This window comes from Geotrypetes seraphini, chromosome 1, assembly GCF_902459505.1.
Source record: "Geotrypetes seraphini chromosome 1, aGeoSer1.1, whole genome shotgun sequence".
Taxonomy (NCBI): Eukaryota; Metazoa; Chordata; class Amphibia; order Gymnophiona; family Dermophiidae; genus Geotrypetes; species Geotrypetes seraphini.
In genome coordinates, this window is record NC_047084.1 from 408,345,939 (window position 1) to 408,368,769 (window position 22,831).

General features: G+C 41.4%; 1 protein-coding gene across 1 annotated transcript in view; it reads right to left on the minus strand.

The window, feature by feature from the left end:
• The window catches only part of ABCA1 (ATP binding cassette subfamily A member 1), a 264,923-nt gene that overhangs the window by 88,368 nt on the left and 153,724 nt on the right, over window positions 1-22,831 (minus strand). The window contains exons 16-22 of the mRNA XM_033918403.1: window positions 21,726-21,947; window positions 17,546-17,744; window positions 16,318-16,431; window positions 15,787-15,958; window positions 10,323-10,454; window positions 7,853-7,992; window positions 5,727-5,864 (exon numbers count right to left, since the gene is read on the minus strand). Of these exons, the coding sequence (XP_033774294.1) occupies window positions 5,727-5,864; window positions 7,853-7,992; window positions 10,323-10,454; window positions 15,787-15,958; window positions 16,318-16,431; window positions 17,546-17,744; window positions 21,726-21,947 (1,117 nt within the window). The remainder of the gene's footprint in view (window positions 1-5,726; window positions 5,865-7,852; window positions 7,993-10,322; window positions 10,455-15,786; window positions 15,959-16,317; window positions 16,432-17,545; window positions 17,745-21,725; window positions 21,948-22,831) is intronic.

The window sequence follows — 22,831 nt, forward strand, 5'->3', positions numbered from 1 at the left end:
TAAGGTACTCCAAGCGCTGAGATGGGGGGGGGGGTCAACCGACTTTTGGAAAGGTTGACAACCCAGCCTAGCGATTGCAGGAACTCCACCACCCGAGCCATGCCCAGCGTGCTCGCCTGAAACAACATTGCTCGAATCAAACAGTCGTCCAGGTAGGGATGAACCAGAATGCCCTCTTTGTGCAACGCTGCCGCAACAACCACCATAACTTTGGTAAACGTCACAGAGCCATGGCCAGACCACAAGGAAGCGCAGAGAGCTGAAAGTGCTGACCCAAGATCGCAAAGCGAAGGAAGAGCTGATGGGAGGTCCTGATTGGAAAATACAAGTAAGCCTCTGTCAGATCGAGAGAGGTCAGATACTCCCCCAACTGAACCACAAGAATCACCAACCGCAGTGTCTCCATGCGAAAAGCTGGAACCCTGAGAGCCCTGTTGACCACTTTCAAGTCTATGAAAAGTGCCGGTTAGTTGAAAAATACATTAAATTTAAAAGGAAAGCAACCCTTTAGACCAGCACTGCCTCAGGATTATTTTTTTCCATAGAACTGACTCCACTGGCTCTCAAAACAGTATGCCTTACTTGAATTGGGGACAATTCTGTTTTTGTACATCGCTTAGAATTTTGAATAAGCGATTAATCAAATCCATAATAAACTTGAAATCCATCTCACATATATTTTTGAACAAGCTGTATCTTGTTCTAAAATGCATGTGAGATGGACGTCAATTTGTGACATACCGACTGGGATGTTCACCTTCACATGATTTCTAAAATGCTCATCTATGTGTCTTTATAAGTAGATGCCTGCTTGCCCTCTTAAACCATGTGCCTGGGAACAAGACCTGGACTGGGAATCAAAGCTTGCTCTTTCATATGACAATGCCATTGAGCCACTGTCCCATTCTGTTCCTACAGTTTCAAATTCTAAAGTGCTATTGTCTTGACATTCAAAGTGACTTCATCTATGGATTCTTCTCTTGCATTTTTCCCTTTCCATTCCTTCTGGTAGACAGCCTCAATAATCAGAAGTTTCCTTTTTTAGTACATTTACATAAACATTGTAAGAGCCTCTAACAAAAGAGCTATTGATATCTATTTTACTCAACACAAATCCCTCTGTTCCTAAAAAGGCTTTTCCTGGACTACAACAGAAGACCACAGAAAAGCTTTATTGTTATGAGACTAATGTACAACTACGGTAATAGGAAAAAGAATTCAAAAGCAGCCAGAAGGGTACAGAACATTTAGGAATACACTGAATTTGAGAACAACAAGCAAATTCTGAACAGTGTGGTATATCACAGCATCCCCACCCTCTCCACCATACACATATATCCAATAGCAGCAACAGAATATCATGCAAAGATGCTAATTATGTATAAAAAGAAGTTAGTCCTATTTATGTGTTCATTATGATTCCTTTATCCTCAATGGTTTCCTCACAATCCAGTGGGAAAATATAATGAGAACAGAACCAAATGTTTTAAAAAGAGACAAAAGAAGCATATCTAAAAATGGGATGAATGATACACACTGTGTGTTGGAAACCACTGCCTTGAGTTTTCATGCCTTCCCTAACTGGCCCAACTGGGACGTATTACATGATGGTAGGAACTGCCACGTTTACCATCTGGCTCCACAGATAGTAGCAGTTGCTCCCTAAAGACATTCTCTCTCCTACTTGAGGCACTGCCAACAAGACAAGACAGCTTCTTTCGATAGCTAGTACACATGTTTTGCTAAGCCCTGTCATTTGATGCCCAGGCATGTGGCTCAGAATCAGAGAAAAGTAAAAAGCAACGGTGTTAATATATTCAGATTCAGATTACAACTGCAGTTAAGGAGGAAACTATTTACCCCCATTCCATATAATACATACAGTGCTGAATAAAATTCATCCTCCTCGAAAATAGCAAAACCCCAACCATAACAAACCTAGTAATAAACTCATTCATATACCCCACTCAACCTAATCTAAAACTTCTGGGAATGTTGATAAACAGAGGCTGTACCATGCAGCCACAAATCAATAAAACAATACAGAAATCATTTGAAGTCATGAGAAACCTAAGGCAAGTTCGAAAATTCTTCGACAGAAAACAATTCCAGCTCGTGGTCCAGTCCTAGGTCTTCTAGACTACTGCAACATCCTCTATCTCCCCTGCCCCGCAACCATGATAAAACAACTACAAACAATACAAAACACAGCTCTGAGACTTGTCTACTCACTGAGGAAACACGACTACATCACATCGGCATACCTCGATTCACACTGGCTCCCAATACAAGCAAGAATATGTTGCAAATTTTACTGTCTGCTATTTAAAACCATAAATGGAGACAGCCAGCCTATCTAAACAACCAACTAATCCAAACAGCAACAAACCAGACATAGGAGAACCTGCACACCATTCAAGCACCCTCCAATCAGAAACGTCAAATGAAAAAAAATGTACGATGGCCTCCTAGCTACTCAAGCAGCAAAACTAGACTACCAACTCTCCAATTTACTAATCACGACCTCAGACTACAAAATCTTCAGAAAAGAAATAAAACCCCTACTATTCAAGAAATCCTTAAAGACAAACTAACACAGCAAGAATCATCTCAATCCCCAATTGCAACCCTCTATTCTGTATTAACACCGAAAATGTTCAGATAACTCCTTATGTAATCCGCCTTGAACCGCAAGGTAATGGCAGAATAGAAATCACTAATGTAATGTAATGTAATATGTCTAGTAGCACTACAGGAATGATTAATAGTAGTAGTAGCATATCCCCAACATGTCAAGTGTGAGTAGGATGGAGTGGGTTCCATAGTTCCAAGAGCTTTCTGGGTTTTTTGTTTGGTTTTTATTTGGCAGTTCCTTCTTGCACTTTGGAGCTGTTAGCTCAATTAAAAATACCCTCAAGTTAATTAGCATCAAATGAGAGTACTTTTTACAAAACTAACAGCTCTGTGGGTAATAAACCTTCAGTGACCATTACTTATGGATCTCCATTTGATTTCCTTTCCTGTACGGGCCAGCCATGGAGATGACAATCTTCTAGTTAGAAGATACAAATTGTGCAATTCCCTACTGACCATGGCCAGAATTAGGGGTGGGTAGGGGGGAAACAAGACAGTTGCCCTAAGCCCCACAGCTCTAGGTGTCCCCTGTGGTCTGGCATGTCTCCCCTTCTTTCCACCCATGTCCGGCACTCCCTCACCTTCCCAGATTCACGTTAACTGCCTTTTTGCTTTGCAGGGTGTTGTCGCGGCAGCAATTCTCAATATGCTGCTTGGGGCCTCCTTGGCATTTTCCCTCTGCTACAGTGAACTGAAGCAGAGGGAAAGCACCAAGGAGGCCCTAGGCAGCATATCAAGAATTGATGCTGCACCAGCAAAACCCTGCAAAGCAAAACGCATTTAAAGTGAAACTGGGAAGATGAGGGAAACATCGGAAGGGGGATAAGAAAAGGGGAAGCCATGTTGGCCCACGTTGGGGGGGAGCCCACTGGAGTAGATGATTATGAAGTAGGTCAGAGAAGGGGTTCAAAGAGAGGGAAAATGTTGGATCAGGGGTAGGGAGAGAGGAAGGTGGAGGGGAAGAAATAATGGGCTCAGGAAAAGAGAAGAGGGAGAGAGATGGTGGACAATAGAATGGAGGGAAGGAAGAAAAAGGGAGAGAATATTTAAAAAACTTGGAAACTTGGATGGGAGGGTAGCTTGTTAGAGAAATAGAGAGATGGTGGACACAAGGGTGGTAGAAAGGGAGGGCAGAAGAGATATTGTATGTGATGGTAGTTGGGAAGAGAAATAGAGCGATGGTAGACCCAGAGGTTTTTGGGAGGAAGGGAGAGAAGTTGGGAAGAGAAAGGGAGAAATGAAGGATGTGGACCTGGGGTTGGAGGGAGAAATATGGGATGGGAGAGCAGTTAAGAGAAAAGGAGAGACTGTGAACCTGGGGGTGGTGGGGGAAGGGAGGAAGTGATGCTGGATGGGAAGGTTGTCTGGAAGAAAGAGAGAGAAGTTGGAGCTGGGGATGGGAGGGAAAAGAGGGAGAAATATTGGGTCTGATGGTGGAAGGGAAGGAGAAATGCAGCATCTCTTTTCTCCCTCCATCCCATTGTTCAGCATCAAGTATGTGTGAGGTGGGGAGAGGAAAGATCAACAGAAGAGAGGGGATAATGTTGGACCATGGGGGTGGGAAGAGAGAGGAGGAGAGTGGATCCATGAAAGCAAGAGGAAAGAGACTGGGAGAGGGGTTAGAGGAAAAGGGACTGGATGACGCCAGGCATTAAGAATGAGGTGGGCCAGGTATTGAGAGTGGAAATGGGAGAGGAGATCCTGGAAATGATTGAACAATATGGGAAAGGTCAAAAGTGTGTGGCAAGAAGATGAGTGAGAGGAGAATGGTGAGTACAGAAGAAGAAATGTGGTAAGGGGGAGTAGCTGAAAGGAAATAGGAGGTTGGAAAAAGAGTGAGATGGGTACTAGGAAAGCTAGGGACTGAGAGGAGATGGAAAATTGATAGTTGAAAATTAAAAAAGAAGAGTGAGAGAGAAATTGAAATTTGAGTAGAAAGAGGCAGAAAATAGAAGAAAAGGGAGTAAAAAGCTAAAAGGGAAAAATCATTATGTTAGAGACAGGCATAGTGAGGGAATAGAGGAATGGAATGAGAGAAGAGAGGAGAATTAAAAATGGACAGCAGACATTGGAAAGAAAATTTGCAGAAGACAGACAAGAAAACAGAAAAGAGAAACTGGGACCAATATGATGGGAAAACAAAATGTCCAGACAACAAAGGTAGAAAAAAAAGTGTTTTATTTTTAATTTATTAATTAGAGCATGTTAGCTGCAGAACATGTGTATCATAGATGGTTTTTGTATTGTATTCAGTGGCATAGCCAAATGGCTGATTTGGGAGGGAGGGGGCTTGAATCCCAAATGGATGGTTACCAAATTTTCTTCCCACCCAAATGCAAAATATGAATACCTAGCTGGTGGAGATCTCTAAGCCCTGCCAACTGAAGATCACCTCCTCTAACACAGCAGTCAGAAATCTCCATACTCTGCAACTGGTGGCAGTATCCACGAGATGCCAGTGTTGCCCCTCACCATGCATTTTTAGTTTTCATGTTTGTGGAAAAGCCAAGCAGGTATGAGGAAGGGGGTGGCAGCAGCTCTGAAATACTGCTGGTGGCTGCAGAATTTAGAGAGTTCTGGTCGCTGGACCTGAGGAGGTGGTTATCAGCTGGAAAGACTTTGGGATTCCCAGCAGCCACTGATTGTATTCAGTACATAATGAAGTGCATTACTGTTTTTATTTCTCAGTTCAGATTTGGTGTTCATATTTTTGATTTGTGATCTCTTGTGCTATATTTGGTGAAGGTCTGTCTGTGTTTTTGTGTGTGAAAAAGTCATTTATGTGTGGCAGTAATGGCAGGTGGGGAGATTGGAGCAATTTCTGCCCTGGACCCCACCATGTCTAACACCGGCCCTGCTAATGAACCATAACTGCAATTCCTTTCCTCCCACTTTGCTATCAGCACTGCTGCTGCAGCAACTCAGGTCTCAACAAGCCTGGAGAGAGTGTATGTCCAAGAATAAAACTTTGACCTCTGGTGTCAGAGGGCTGCATGGCTGCTGGGCCAAATTACAGTGTATTAAATTGTTGAGAAGACTTTGAAAACAATACAAGCTAAAGTCACAAAAGTAAATGAAAATGTATTTGATACCTTGTCGATACTTCAGAAGCAGTTCCCAAATTCCTCTGCGGGAATAAGGATCCACTCCGGCTGTGGGCTCGTCTAAAATCACAACCTTGGATCCACCCACAAAAGCTAAGGCCACAGAGAGCTTTCGCTGCATGCCACCTGTCAAAATAATCACATGGGTAGTCAGTATTCATCTTTAATCTTCCAACAAAGGCAAGAAAAACCATTAACATTCTTTGATGAAAAGGAGTGGCCAGGAAGTGGAATTGGAATGGAAACCAGTGCATACCCACATGTGTATCCTTCCTCAATTAACCACACTAAAATCTACATGTGCACCCCAGAGTTGTGTGCCCAAATTTGGGCATGCAGGGCAGATGTGTTCGCAAATTAATGAGCAAATGAAGTATCAACAATCAATTATTTATATTAACTGGCACTCATTTGGATATGAGTGCACATCTGCCTATGCACTATTCTAAAATACTACTTGCCTAAACTGTCTTGCACGCAACCCAGAAGGAGGCATGGCCATGTGAGGGTCAGGGGCAGGTCAGGGGTGTTACCAGAATCATCATTAGTACTGGGAAATCTTACCATATAAATCTGACTTTAATCTCACTTCACTTGCTTCCAATGGAACAGAGAATCGTCTTTAACCTTCTCTGCCTAACTTACAAAGCTCTTCATAACTTAGACCCCTGCCAATTTCCACATTGTTGCAGTATTACCAGCCTACCAGGATGCTACTTCCTTCTGGTGGTCTTCTTCTGGTAGTTCCCTCCATACGATTGGTCCAACTAGAAACTTTAGAAGATCTCTTTTCAATGGCATGGGACCTAAACTTTGGACCACATGCCTTCAGCTCTCTGTACACTGTCCAGCTTTGGATCTTTCAAGAAAAAGTTTAAGACTATTCTTTTCCTTCGTGCCTATGGGTTCTTCTTGAGTATACCCACTGTTTAACCATCTTGGTTCGGTGTTTTTGTTAATTATCACTAACTGTTCATTGTCTATTGTTTCATTTAATGCTGTGCATGTCTGTTGTAATCCCCTAGAACTTTGTATAGTGTGGAATAGAAATGTAGAAAATAAATTAAATTAAATTAGGATAAGTGTTATAGGCTACTGGCTTCCAAAGTAAGGATGGACCTCCAATTACAAGCAGACGATCCAAAGTGCAAAAGGTCAAAGTTTATTGTATAAAACCTTTTAAAAAAAGTCCAGATTGATGTGTATGTACAGCAGACTCAACACGGCACTGTGTTTCGGTGATAACGCCTACCTCAGGGGACAAAACAATTTGTCTAAAAAAACAGCATGATCCAGAACTAACTTTAAAAAAAGTGCTGTTACGCATAAATACTATTTGCCTTCAAGCCAAAGCTTGTGAGCAAACAAGCTACAGGGATGTCCCTACAGGAATGTAGTTTAGAAAAGGACCTATGTCAGCCAAACCATTTCTGAAACACTTGCTTAACTGTAGCCATCTTGAAGACTGGTAAACCCGATGGGCCATTTGGTCTTTATTTGCCATCATGGTTCTATTAAATATCATGCAGTGCACTTGTCACACTGGCACTATCTCTTTAGATTTGGCCAGCTATTCAGCAGGCCTAAAGTACTGAATATTGCTGCTGTCTAGATTAAGTCTACCCTCACTATGTCCCAAGAAGGGTCCCATATTATACAGATAGTATCGGTCTGTTTAATGTGATTTTTGGCTTGATACTATCTGTATAATTTTTGAAAATGTATGGATTGTGAAATTATATGTTCACTGGTTGCAGGTGAATGACTAACTTTGTTTGAATATAACTCACAAGTGTCCAGACAACCATACCAAAAAAGAAAAATCCCTTATCAGTTTTCATCATCAGATAAACCTTTGGGGATGGGTCTACAGCAGGAGTAGGGAACTCCGGTCCTCGAGAGCCGTATTCCAGTCAGGTTTTCAGGATTTCCCCAATGACTATGCATTGAAAGCAGTGCATGTAAATAGATCTCATGCAGATTCATTGGGGAAATCCTGAAAACCCGACTGGAATACGTTTCTCGAGGACTGGAGTTCCCTACCCATGGTCTACAGGGATGGAAGACAGATGACACAAGAAAGCACAGATGTATGGCTTTGGATTTCACAGTACCTGAGAGCTGACTTGATTTAGCATGTTTCTTGTGAGGCAATCCGACATCAGTCACCATCTGCTCCATCTCTGCTTTCACTTTATTTTCAGACAGCCCCTTCAAGCGTGCATAGAACCAGATGTGTTCCTCAACTGTCAGCCTAAAGAAGGGAAAAGGTATGGCAAAGCCTCCTACATTACTGGATGATGGGTCCAAAAAACAGACAGACAAACAATCTGCAAGATTCAGAACAGTAAAGAAACAGCGCAGACCGCTGTAGTAAAACTGTATAAAATTTATTCACCACAAACAAATTCAAAACATAAAACACTCTTTAATGACATTCTTTTTTTAATAAATTTATTCATTTGTTACAACAAATAAAAATAGAAATACACACTAATGTAGAACAAAAATTATTACATTGAAGAAAATAAACCTTTCAATTAAAAGGGGATAGATTCTTTACAAATGTAACATAGTGGTAGAAAACTGGAACGTTCTTCCGGAGTCTGTTATAAGGGGAAACACCCTCCAGGGATTCAAGACAAAGTTGGACAAGTTCCTGCTAAACCGGAACGTATGCAGGTGAGGCTGGACTCATTTAGAGCACTGGTCTTTGACCTAGGGGCCGCCGCGTGAACGGACTGCTGGGCAGCAGCGGCAATTATGTTCTTAATTCCAATTTCACATTATTCTTTAATGACATTCAAGCAGCCTTTGCAGCAGCTGTGGCTGATTCAATGCAAGTAGCCTAATGTGAAATGAATCTGTGACTACCAGACAGGTGAAAACCTAGAATTCAACTTGCTGGTTTTTATTTAGCCCCTGATTTAGCCCTTGAAAGGGCTAAACATGGCCATGTCAGGCTTTTAGAAAGTGTTTATTTAATTCGTTTTCTAACCTGTTGTCCCCAAAGAGCTCAGAATGGGCCATGGTCTGTCACTGGGGCTGTACAGGGCTCTGTACAGGGCCAGTGCAAGAATGTTGGACATCCTAGATGAATTTTCAGCCTTCTGCCTCTCCTTCCTCCCCCCTAAATTCACTTCAGCTTTCTGCCTCTCCTTCTTCTCCCCCTGTATTAACTTTTGGGACTAGGACCCTAATCTCCTTCCTCTCTCTCCAAAAGTCATCAACCCAAGTGCATGGGTTATTTGAAAACTGCTCACCCTTCCTACAGGTGAAAGAATGTGCTGACGGTTCTTTGAATGGTGACGGGATAATCGCGCGCCAGACACCAGCGCGCCGACAATCCAGCACAAGAAAGAAGCAAGCCGCGGGAAAACTTATTTTTAAAGAGCTCCGACAGGGGTGGGTGGGGGGGAACCCCCCACTTTACTGCACTGCAGTGTTCACGCTACCGTTAGGGGAGGTGGGGGGAGTGTAACCCCCCCACATTATAGAGAAAATGGAACTTTTCCCCCCCCAAAAATTGGAAAAAGTTCTGTTTTCTCTATAATGTAGGGTTCCAACCCCCCAAACCACCCCCCCAACAGCAGCGCAACACTATGCAGTAAAATGGGGGGTTCCCCCCAAACACCCCCCCGTCGGAGCTCTTTAAAAATAAGTTTTCTCGCGGCGTGCTTCTTTCTTGCGCCGAATTGTGGGCACCACTGACTATGAACCCTTTGAATGGAGGATGCTGTCAAGATCAATTATTTTATTTTGACTGCTGAAGTTGCTGCCCTGGGTGACTCGATTTTCTTGCCTACTGGTTGGGCCAGCCCTGACTCTGGGGATATCCAAGGTGGCAATAAGAACTACGAGCAGCTCTGAATCATGGGGTTAGTACTGTGCACCAGCTGTTGGGATTGGCCGTAGCCAGCTCCACTAGCTGAGATGTTGCTAAATGCAGCTATGAGGCCAGGCCCACCATAGTAGACCATCGGCTTTTCTTTTTTGGGAAGCTATCTTACGTTGCTTTCCAGCACTACCATAACTCACTTCCTAGCAAACTTTTATGAATGTGTACCTATTAGGCAATTGTGCCCCCCCAACAGCCATCATCTCAAACTATGTTCTGGTAGAATACTTTTAGTTACAAAGCCAGAGAGTTATTTAGTTTTATAGCCTATCCTCCCCAGGAGCCCAGAACGGGTTATAAGGATGTGGTGCTTTCAAAATTCTACTTCATATTTACTGTTGTCTTCATTTTTCTTGTTTCTTTGAGGAGGAGGAGAGATAGAGAGAACCAAACAAAGAATGGGTACCCTCTTTAGAAGCAGTGGAATGGAGGATAAGCAAAGTTCCTGGTCATTCAGTGTGTGGGGGTATCATCTATGGTATTATATCAAAAGACAAACGACCCACAAACTCCTGATCCCAAGTGGTCTACAGTTGCCGCAGGGAAATGTCTGGATTGGATAACATAGCATGTCTTACTTCTACAGTATAAATGGAGGCTTCCATTTGAATGTAACAGTACTAGGTAGATAACTAGAAGAGAAGCAAGGACATGGATACATTTGTTGGTCAGGTTAAAGTACTCACGTGTCAAAAAGCACATTGTGTTGTGGACAGACTCCCAAATTCTGCCTGATGGAGCTGAGCTCAGAGCGGATGTCCTTCCCCAGGATGAACGCTGTGCCCTGAGTTGGGGGGAACAAACCTGTCAAGATCGACCTGTAAAGAAATAAGAGAAACTTAAATGAGTTCAAAGTACCCATTCCCCATTCCACTGTCACATAGCTCCTTCAACCATTAGCATACCGACTCCGGGAACACCAAAATGAAACTATCACCTGTTAGGGGAAGTAAAATGGGAGAACCCTGATCATTCAGGGATTAATAAGACTGGCTTGGTTTCTTCCACATGTAAATTGCTTAGAACTTCATGGTTAAAGCAGTATATAAATACTATTATTATCTGTTGATTTTAAGATTTTAGTTTGTCATAATTATTATGTTTGTTTTAACTCATGTGAACCATTTAGTTCTTAAGCGGTATAGAAAAATTTTTAATAAATAAATTATTATTATTATTCAAAAGATTTATCCCTTTTAACTCACTAAACTTAAAAATCACAAGCTGCACAAATTTAAAAAGAGGTCAGTTTGGAGATGTTTTCGGGTTGGGCTATCAAATCTAGCCACTGAGTGCAATTTTCAGCACCATTGCTAATGTTGTTGTTAGGTGCCATCGACTCATGCTCGAGTCCTAGCGACTTGATGAATTGCAGATCTAAAAAAAAAAAATTGCTTTTGTGGTAGTCTGGAAAGGTCCTCCAGCGTCATCCCCGAGGCTGTTTTCAACGTGTCCAGCCACCTGATCGCCTGGTTCCTTTGATCTTCCCAAACACGATGTCCTTCTCCAGTGATCTCTCTCTTCTGATGGTGAGACCAAAATAAGACAGTCATAACTTCACCATTTGGGCTTCAAGGGACACAGCCAGTTTGATCTCATCCAGAATCGATTTATTAGCTCTTCTGGCAGTCCATGGTGCACCTAATAGGTCACCTAAATTGAAGTGCCTATTGCATACTTAAATTTGTAGAATACCAGCATTAAATGTTGCATTTAGGCACTAACATTTACATGAGCCATAGACCTGTTGTAAATGTTAGCTTCTAAATGTAGGAGTGTCGATGCCAATTTATGCTAGTACTCTGTAATGGTAATTACACGTATAGGTGCCATTCTAGACCAGGCACAGGCTGCCCTGTTACAGAATTGCCTCTTTACTGTATAAATTTAGCCAGGTAACTTAGATAATTGGTCACAGTAGCGTAGCGAGGGAGGTTGGTTGTGCCTGGCATCGCTGCACCTTGCGCCTCCCCATCACTCTTCCCCACATCTTGCCCCCCCCCCCCCGCCCTCTCTTGAAATGTTTGCTGGCACGAGCAGCACCTTCCACCTGCTGCTTTTGCCCACCCTTCTGATGTCACATCCTGGTCCTGCAGCCAGGAAGTGATGTCAGAAGGGAGCCAACGCCAACACGAGCAGCAAGTGGAAGATGTAGCTCATGCTGGCGAAATTTCAAGAGTTTTGCAGTGGTGACGGAGAGGCACCAGTGCTCCCCCTCCCCATGAAGACGGCGCCTGGGGCGGTCCACCCTCCAGCCCCCCCTTTACTACACCACTGATTGGTCACACAACTAGCTGGATAAATATTATTATTTGAATTTAGCACATATTTTTTCAATAGCAGTTCAAGGCAAGTTACATTTAGGTATGGGAAGTATTTCCCTCTCTCTGGAGAACATACAATCTGAGACTGTACCTGAGGTAACATAGTTTAAGTAATTAAACTCACTTTTTTGATACAGTCTTCAATCCTTAACCCTACTCCTCTGCCCTCCAACCCAGCCAGCTGATTAACCGTTCCCCTTAACTGTATCCATGGCATCCTGTTTATCAGTCTTGGCCGTTAAGATCGTAAGCTCTTTCGAGCAGGGACTATTTTCGTCTTTTTTGTGACTCTGTACAGCGCTGCGTACGTCTGGTAGCGTTATAGAAATAATTAATAATAGTAGTAGTAATTAAGAAAACATAACCACATCACTGAGGCATACCTCGACTCACACTGGCTCCCAATTCAAGCAAGAATACTATTTAAATTCTATTGTCTATTATTTAAATCCATAAATGGTGACAGCCCAGCCTACTTGAACAACTGCCTAATCCAAACTACCACAACCAAACACAGGAGAATCCAGACACCATTCACATACCCTCCAATCAGAGACATCAAACGGAAAAAACTGTACGATGGACCTTCTAGTCACACAGGCAGCAAAACTAGACCACCAACTCTCCAATCTACTAATCGCGACCCCTGACTACAAAAGTTTCAAAAAAGAAATAAAAACCCTGCTATTCAAGAAACCATGAAGACTAACTAACATCATATGAAACATAAGGCATCCTCTGAAGCAACCCGCTCTACTCTAACACCTCTGGACATGTCCAGAAATCCTCTTCTGTAATCTGCCTTGAACCGCAAAGTAATGGTGGAATAAAAATCACTAATGTAATGTAATATAATTAGCCCAGGATCACAATGCATGCCAGTTGGATTTGAACCCTGCCTTTCCTGGTTCTCAGCCTAATGCTTTAATCAGAAGGCAACGTATCCACTTCTCTTTATCTAATTGAATATCAAGGTAAAGAAAGCAAATAAAATTATCTGTTCTCTTACCAAATGCCAACCCTTAAGACATTTACAGCAACCAAAAATGCATCTTAATTTGACAATTTTTCGTTCTTTTCACTCAATGTGTATCATCTGGGACATATGATTTTATAGTGTTTTCCATGTTTAAAGCCTGTTTTGCACTCAGAAAAGGGCTTGAATAAAACTTTGCAGCCACATAGATGTATAAAAAGTTGTCGCACAGAAAGAGCACACTTACATTTACAATCTGTGCACAGGTGTTCTCAGGGATGTAATTTAAGTGCAATTGCAACAGACATGTGAATTTTATAAAATGCATAAATTTGGCACTCTTTTGGGAGCAAGTGTAAATGTATGCATGGGTATTTCCCTGCTGTTGGGACTGGAGCTGGGAGCTTATTTTAACATGTTATCTTTTTTTTAACATTCTTTATTCATTTTTTTAAAACTACAATTGTGTACAATAAATGATACATTAACATAGAATATTAACAGTACAGCACAATAAACTTATTAGAAAGAATGACAAGAATTATTTTCCCCCACCCATTTATCCAATTGAAAAATAAATAATAAAAATACCTTTAAACAACCTAACCATACCTCCTAATCAGTGCCAAAACATACCCCCTTCCCCCCTCCCCGGATGTGAATGTTTTCCTCATTTAGATAAATAAGTCAATCCTTACAATATTTAGTTAATGGTTCCCAAACTTCCATAAATTTGTTGTAACATCCCTTCTGAATGGCCATGAACCTTTCCATTTTAAAGACATAACATAGGGATTCCCACCAGAATGAATAATTTAATCTGTCCCAATTTTTCCAATTTTTTAAGATAAGCTGCATGGCAAACCCCATCATTATAAACAGAAGTTTGTTATTTTTCACTGATATTTGACTTTTTGCCCTCATAGATGTACCAAATAAAATGGTATCATATGATAGTGCAACTGGATTTTCTAATAAATTATTAACTTGACCCCAAATAGATCTCCAGAATTTCAGTATCAAGGGACAATAGTATAATAAATGATCCAACGTCCCAGCTTCAAGATGACAATGCCAGCATCTATTAGACTCGGAACTATCTACTTTATGTAAACAAACTAGGGTCCAGAAAACTCTATGCAACAAAACAAAAAAAAACCCCAAAAAACGTTTGTCTCATAGACGCAGACATCGTAAATTTCAGCCTCCAATTCCAAATTCGTGGCCATTGAGATACAGTAATTTGATGCTTTATCTCAATGCTCCAAATGTCACGCAGACCAGTTTTTGGTTTCTTATTCAAAAGGCTGTGATGAACTGTTCCGTACTGAAAGGACCACTCTGAAAAGGCTGTGCTGAAACAGCTGTGCCTTTTCAGTGCGGGCTGTTTCATCTCTCAAGAACGCCTCTCAAAGTCAACCTTTTACCTTGGAAGTCTTCCTTCTGGACAACATTCTGTTCCAATATAAAGGGAAACCTTAACGATGCGCCTTATTGATCTGTGATGATTTCCCCCTTCTCTTTCAAACCTTGAAGTCACCAGATGATGCGGAGGCAGGAGAAGAAGACCACGGGTGGATGAAGGGAAAGGAAAGAAGCACCAATAGGGGGGGGGTGCGAGCTATGTCCCCCTCTTTTAAACCTTGAAATTACAAGATGATGCGGAGGCAGGAGAAGACCATGGGTGGGTGAAAGGAAAGGAAAGATACACTAATGGGGTGGGAGGGCTATTCCCTCCCCCACACACACCTTCCTACAAATTTTGCAGCTTCAACAAGGTAAGCACTCAGCATTACAACAGCCATAATAAAACAGCCATGCTGAATTGTCCTAGACCCTCCAAGAGGAGTGTGCGTATCTGGTACAATTAGGAGAAAGAGGAGCAGTGAGCAGGAACAGTTATGTGGTCAAGTCTACCTTCTACAGACTTCGACAAATTCGCTCAGTGGCAAAATTTTTATGTGCAAAATCTCTGAATATTTTAATTCATTCATTAGTAATTTCCAAAATTGATTATTGTAGTGCATTATTTAAAGGTATATCGCAGAAAGAAATCAGACGTCTGCAAATTATTCAGAACGCCTCTGTTAAAATAATTTATAAAGCCAAAAAATTTGATCATGTCTCTCCTCTTCTTAAAAAAGCACATTGGCTTCCAATTGCACACCGAATCTTATTTAAAATATGTCTGCTTCCATTCAAATCATTACTATTTAAAACCCCTGCATTTATTTTTAGAGTTTTAATTCCTTATCGTACTTCAAGACTGTTAAGATCACAGGATCAACACTTATTGGCAGTGCCCTCTCTGAAAGTTATCAATACAAGGCGTCACACCATTTTTTCAATAACAGCTCCCCAATCTTGGAATGACCTCCCACTATTTCTTAGAGAGGAAAAGAACTTAGATAAATTTAAATCCAAACTCAAGAGTTTCCTTTTTAACGATGCTTTTAATGAATAAATTTTAAGACTTGCTTACTTTTCACTTTTTACTTTGTATATTAATATAAGTTTTATCTGTTGCCCTTCCTATTGTTCTTTCCTTAAATGTTTTTACATTAATATTGATTGTAACCCTTTAATGATTTTTCCCTCGCCTTGAAATTATATGTATAAGTTAAACTATGTATAGCAAAGTTTGTATTTATTAGTTTTAATTCATTTTGAATATTGTTTGTTAGATTTGTCACCCCTATTTAATTATTTATGAAATTGTACATCGCCTAGAAAATGTGATAGGCGATTAATCAAATTTTTATAATAAACTTGGAATATATAATTTCTTTACTACATTCCCCTGGATTGGAAAGAATAAAAGAAATTAGAAAACAAAACCAGCATCCTTACATAGTAGTTGTTTTTCCTGCTCCATTGTGACCCAGAAAAGACGTGATCTGCCCTTCATAGAAACTTAGTGTGAGGCCGTCTATGGCCATCTTTTCACCATCACGGTATATCTTCACCAAATTCTGAATCGATACCCCAAGATGGAGATGTGTTGGTTCTTCCTCCATGCAGACTATGCAGAACAGAAGAGAGACAGACAGATGGCAGGAGGTGTTTGCTGCTAGAATCATTCATTTCAGGGGAGGTGCAAATGGGCTCTGATTTTAAGTTTATTCAGAGGGAAGGCATGCTCTAAGTCAACGTCAGCCAGTGTGGCAAGTGGCAAACACAGCTGCTGAGGTACTCTGAGGTACACAGACACTGAGGGGTTGACAGTAGAGTCCCCACTCTATCATGAACTTAGCGCAAATAAATAGCTGAAGCATGCTCAAACTAATCAGCATGCAAATTACTGCCACATTAGAATTGTGGTGATTGGCTCAGGCACTGACAGGAAACTTGACATTTAAAAATTCCCCTCAAACAACTCACTTTGAGAGGCTCCAGGCTTAGCAGGACATGACCGGTTCTCATCTTTCATCTCTTCACCACACCAGTAGGTCTTTGTGAATGGGAAGTACCAAGGTCTGGGAATTCCATACTGACCTAAAAAAGAAGAATTACAACTTCAGAAGAAAAAATAAATAAAACATAAACTTCTCTTTAAGCAGAAATGGAATCTACTCTTTTTTTCTTCTTTTTGGCTATTTAAGGTTTTTTCTAATATTTTATAACAAGATGAGGAGTGGACAAGTGGTAGAGGTGCCGCCTCAGCACCCTGAGGTTGTGGGATCGATCCTAGCACTGCTCCTTGTGATCCTGGTTAAGTCACTTAATCCTCCATTGCCCCAAGTACAAAAATAAGTGTCTGTATATAAGGTCTGTTCAAAAAATTCTAGGACTGATTTTTATATAAAACTTTATTAAACAAATAGTAAAAAAATTGTAAATAGTAAACAATCTTACAACTTATTCCATTGGGTCTCCTTCAAAGTACTCCCCTTCCTTATGTATATACTTTTCCCAATATTGCTTCCACTTCTGGAAACAATCCTTAAACGCATCTTCAGGAGTAACCAAAAGTTGCTGCGTGAATTTTGCTTTATGTCTTCAATGATGCTGAATTGCTTTCTTTTCAGCATGGATTTCAGTTTAGGAAACAAGAAGAAGTTAGCAGGGACCAAGTCAGGAGAGTAAGGTGGCTATGGAAGAACTGTCATCGCGTTTTTGTGTAAAATTTGCAAATTTTGATGCATTCAAAACACCTTACACAACTCATGGTATGTTCCCCATAAGCTACTTTCAACATTACAGAAGTTTCTGTAGTCGTCTTACTCAATTTAAAACAGAACTTCAAGCTGTAGTGCTGCTCATTAAGGTCACACATGATGAAAAATAGCCGATCATGAAAACACACTTTCACAGAAACTGCTGTAGCTCGGAGATGAAAACAGATATCAACAAACAGAAAAAAAAAAGGAGGCTGCACATGAGGTTTCTCAAAAGAACTTCCCATTGGCGTGCAATTCAAACTGTCCTGGAGCTTTTTGAACAGACCTTGTATATGTAAATCACTTTGAACGTGTAACCACAAAAAGGCATCCCCGTTCCTCTCTGGTCTAGCCCAATGGCTGTGTTTGCCTTCAAAACTGCAGCAACAAGGAGCAGCAGCATAGAAGCAAAGCGCAAGCCACACACAAGCAAATCAGCAAAGCATCACCTGGAAAGACCGCTTCGATGTACCAGGTCATCACCCCATAGAGGAAAGTATCAAACAGCATCATGAAGGCTGAAGTTGTGACACTGTAGCCATCCTTAGAGCTCTGCAAAAGGTTGGCCCACTGTACTCCGACCCCTTGCTCTTCAAAGACTGCAAAGTTCTCACAGGCAAACCCTAAGGCCACGGGGGACAGCAAGCTCTGTGGAAGAGGTCAAACACACACAAAGGTACAAATAGTACTATTAATCAACTGTCAGTTTGAAGACATTTTGTTTTTGAACATGATCGATAATGCACTCTCTTATAGGTTTGAGCGTTTGCAGCAACTTTCAAAGCTCTGTTTGCTGTCTTGGGTGCCATCTAATGAAGACGATGCTACAGGGGCAGCACAAGATGTCTTGGTGGTGCAGGCACAGATGGTGGGAAGCATGACCAAATTTAGGCATAAGGCAACACAAGCGTTCCGAAGAGGTCAAATACTCTGAAGAAGAGCTTGCATCCCCATGATTTACAGCTGTAGCACTGTAGCCACACAACCCTGTCACACGCAGTCCCACTTACAGGTTTCAAAATTTTAAATCCAACTCAGGTGGGAGGAAAGAGAGTAAGGCTCAGTCATCTTATACTGAAAGGAAATGGCACACATTCCCAGAGAAGCATACAATATGTTTAAAATGAAATGGCATAAAATATTACACGGATGAAGAACAGAATTTATTTTTATTAAATGTATGCAACTCCATTTGTTCCCTATAATTTTTTCTCCCACCAGGGCCTTTAAAAAATAAACCTGCTGAGCTACAGGCCAGAAATGTTGCTGCAGATCTCTAGAATAAGAGCTGCTGGAAAGCTCTGAATTGGAAGAGCTTGGGAATAAACCTAATTATCTTGAGCCAGCTTATATTAACCATGTACTCTATAGTTCCCGTGTTGACAGTTGAAAAGGAAGGGGTAAGCATTCTGCCTGAACTGAATTAGACTGTACCCAGGCAATAGAACTGAATATGTTAAGTCTCAGATGGCCACAGGACACCACAGTTGTTCAGTGACAGCACTTAGACATCTATCCATAGTTAGGATATAGCCAGGTAGTTATCTGGGTAACAATGAATATTGGTGGTGCCCGGATGAAGGACTGTACATAAGAACATAAGCCGTGCCTCTGCTGGGTCAGACCAGAGGTCCATCGTGCCCAGCAGTCCGCTCATGCGGCGGCCCATCAGGTCCAGGACCTGTATAGTAGCCCTTTATCTATACCCTCCTATCCCCTTTTCCTTCAGAAAATTGTCCAATTCCTTCTTGAACTCCAATACAGTACTCTGCCCTATCACGCCCTCTGGAAGCGTGTTCCAGGTGTCCACCACCCGTTGGGTGAAGAAGAACTTCCTAGCGTTGGGTCTGAATCTGTCCCCTTTTGAGTTTTCCAAATGCCCCCCAAAAGCTATGTGCAGGCTGTGTGGCCACAACAGGGAACAAGGGAGGCAGGGGTTCCAAAATTGTGTCCTTTCCGTTGCCTTCCCTGCTTGGCTGTGACATAGTGGGTGGGAGAGGATCTCTAGGGGGCATGTCACATGGGGTACATTTCTGGCTTGGGATGACTTCCAAGTCCATCAAACTCCTCCCCCTGATCATTTTGACACCAAGCAGAGAGTGTCATAGTGGTCTTGTGTACCGAAAGTCAGCGGTCCTCACTGGTTAAATATCACTGAATATCAGCAACTAGATGGGAAGAGCTATTTAACTGGGCAGCAGTCTTTCTTGCCCAGTTAAATCATGAAGAATAGAGGCCAGGCAATTTTCACCCAGGTAAATTGGCCACACTATAAATTACTTTCCCTACCAGGCTACAAGGATTACATGAGCTACCTTAACACACATTCTTAGCTGGATTAATAATGGGGATCCCAAAGATTTGCTTGTGTGGGGGAAGGAACACAGAAGTTCTATTTTGTCTTCATTTGGCTGCCAGCACAAATCCTGTACATAAAAAGTACATGGATTCTTTTAGTCTACGGTACATACTTTTGGGCTGCTAATCTTCAAAAGGATAGTACCTGGACTTGGACTCCATACTTGAACATTTTGACTCCTGAGTCGTAGTCGGGTCTTGAATAGACTTCACCTCTGAACCTGTGCTTCTAGGTGTCTCTGCTGTTCCCTGCTTACGAGTTTTTCTGTATCTGTGGGGGGATGGGGAGGGGAGGGTGGGGGGTAGGGGCTTCTTTGTCGGGGGGTGGGGGTATGGTGGGTCCGGGGAGGACATAAGAGTCCAGTCCTCCGCGGGTGTTTGATGAAAATGCATACCATGGTTGTTATTGCTGTTGTATTTACTGTTGCTTAATAAAATAGATTTGAATTGAAAACTAAAGTACACCATTTTATAAAAGATTTTCACACGTAAGTTCTGTTGTACACAGTGTCTGATAAAAACAGGACTCGTTACATAGTTCCAAAATACTTTGCAATTGTTTAAACATTTAGTATGACCTTTGAAAATATATCAGTATAATTGGGGGGAAAGGGGTCATAGTTAATTCACAATGTGTGTTCAAAATGTCCTTCTTCAAGCTTGACACTAGATAATGATGTGGGGAAAAGATTTGTCCCTGTCACCGCCCTGTCCCCGCAAACTCTGGCTTATCCCATCCACATAAGTCTCTAATAGTTATGATTTTATATTGAAATCATAAGAACATAAGAATGCTGGGTCCGACCAGTGGTCCATCGTGCCCAGCAGTCCGCTCACATGGTGGCCCCTAGGTCAAAGACCAGTGCTCTAAATGAGCCCAGCCTCACCTGCATACTTTCCGGTTAAGCAGAAACTTGTCCAACTTTGTCTTGAATCCCTGGAGGGTGTTTTCCCCTACAACAGACTCCGGGAAAGCGTTCCAGTTTTCTACCACTCTTTGGGTGAAGAAGAACTTCCTTATGTTCGTACGGAATCTATCCCCTTTCAATTTTAGAGAGTGCCCTCTCGTTTTCCCTACTTTGGAGAGGGTGAACAACCTGTCTTTATCTACTAAGTCTATTCCCTTTAGTATCTTGAATGTTTTGATCATGTCCCCTCTCAATCTCCTCTTTTATTAAAGAATAAAAAGAAACAATATTCTGTACAACTGTCATTTTATAAATCACAAATAATATAGATCAAGGATCAACAAAACCCGTCTCCTCTTCCCTCCCTCACAAATATCCTCTCCACTATAGAGAAAACTGAACAAGTCAAATTACTACAGAATTCTACATAGAAAAATTATGCTAACAGAATTCCTGGGTCACACACACAGAACACAAAGGCCAAATCCATAACTGCTGACCAAAAATGATAAAATATACAGTAAATTAAACCAAAATCCCAAGAAACCACACCTTGCCATGGGGCGGTGAAGAGCCTTGCTCCTGAACAAGCAGCAAACGAGTCAAATTTTTCCCCTTTCCTGTGGTTTTGCCATGATTTGCTTTCTAGCCATGGTTTACCATGGAAAAGGGTATCCATGTTTTTCCTACTTGACACGTTCACAAAGTCTTTGACGACACTGAACTGTTGGATCAATGAATTCTGGGGTTTCACCAATTAAGAGCTCAACTGGATTTTTAGCTCAATGCAGTGAAGCTTCATCCTCTTAATAAATAAAGTACTCAGAAATGTCTTGAATTTTATACAGAAGTTTCTGCTGCAATAAGATGTTTTTGGTTTATTTGGAAAAATGTTGGGTGGGGGGGGCCTGTTTTTTTTTTCCAGACATCATGTACATGTATATAAGGCCTCTTATAAAATTACTCCAAGTATAAAAGTGCACATTTATGTACAGTAACAAGACAAGCACATACTATTATGCAATCTAGGTTTTGACATGTTTGAGGAGTTGTTTGAGTGGAGCACGAGTATAGTGACCAAGTATAGCTATGCACATTTACATCAGCTCCCAAACAGGTATAAATGTATGCAACCACAGTTTAGCTGCAATTGTTGCAAGTTTTGTAAGTCTATTTTACAAGGATGTACAGGAACCTATTTGGTCTCCCATCCTGTTCCAAAATCTTTCAATCTGTGCATGTTGGCATACATGTCCAAGTAGTTTCTGTTCTAAAATTCCTGCGTTTATATGTGTATGCCAATTTAGACATATAAATCAGCACCTAGATTTTCTAATATTATGTCCCTTGTATGTCAACTCACCACAAAGAGTTTGAGTGGGAAGCCCAAAAAGTTCTGCCAGGCCACACAGAGCACGTAGGGCAAGTAGAACATGAAGTAGATGATCCCTCCACAGGCAGCTGCAAGGTTTGCCCTAGAGAATAAGGTGCTGATCAGGAAGCACTGCGAGATAGTCACCATGGCAAAGATGGACAGGAAGGTAAAAACCACACTGGGGTCACTGTATGGCAGCAGATTCCCCATCTGCAACAGAGATCAGCAGGAATTACACATTAAGCATTAGAGAAAAGAGACGACTATTCCTATGGTGGACTATTAGAAGAGTCACAGAACTTTTAGTGATTTTTAACTACAGCTTTCTTAGAAGAGTTATACCCACTAATGAAAAGTTACTATATATGTGCCTTCTATGTTAGGTCCTATGGGGCTCATAATAATAATAAAAAAAGCCAGATTATCCAAGTACCAATAATCAAAGCTGATTTTAGATGTATCTAAAACTAACTTAGCCCTTACCCTGCCTCTAAAGGCCTAGAACGAAAAGAGGCGTTTTTAGAGGAGGGGAAAGGGCGAGAGGTGGGCCAACCTAGACTTAGTCGTACAGCAAGTATAACCAAACACTTTAACAGGTTGCCCAGACAGAACTTATACGTTTTGACTTAGACCAAGTCAAAACAGGTATAAGTTCCGAATAGGGGCCGCATTACAATTAGTACTATTATTATGGGAGCTTGGGCAAGGTCTGGGGCCCCATTGTTAGGATATTGCAATTTATAGATTTCTCTCAATATCCCCATCCTGTCCCTGCAAGTTCTGTTCCTGTTCCTGCAAGCTCTGTCTTAATCACACAAGCTTTGAACCATTATGATTTTAAAGTGTTTGAGGCTTGTGCAAATGAGGACAGAGCATGCAGGGTACGGGACGGGAAACTGAGATCCCGCAGGACAGGGGCAAATTTGTCCTTGTGTCATTCTCTGATGTTTGTTTTGAATTAAAAATTATGTAAATGTGCCATTAAATTCCCTTTTTTAAAAAAAAAAATAAAAAAAAAATTAGGTATTACAATCAACTTTTGAGGAAAAATTGAATCTTTTAGGGGTTTTGAAGCATGCAGTTTTGTTGCTTTC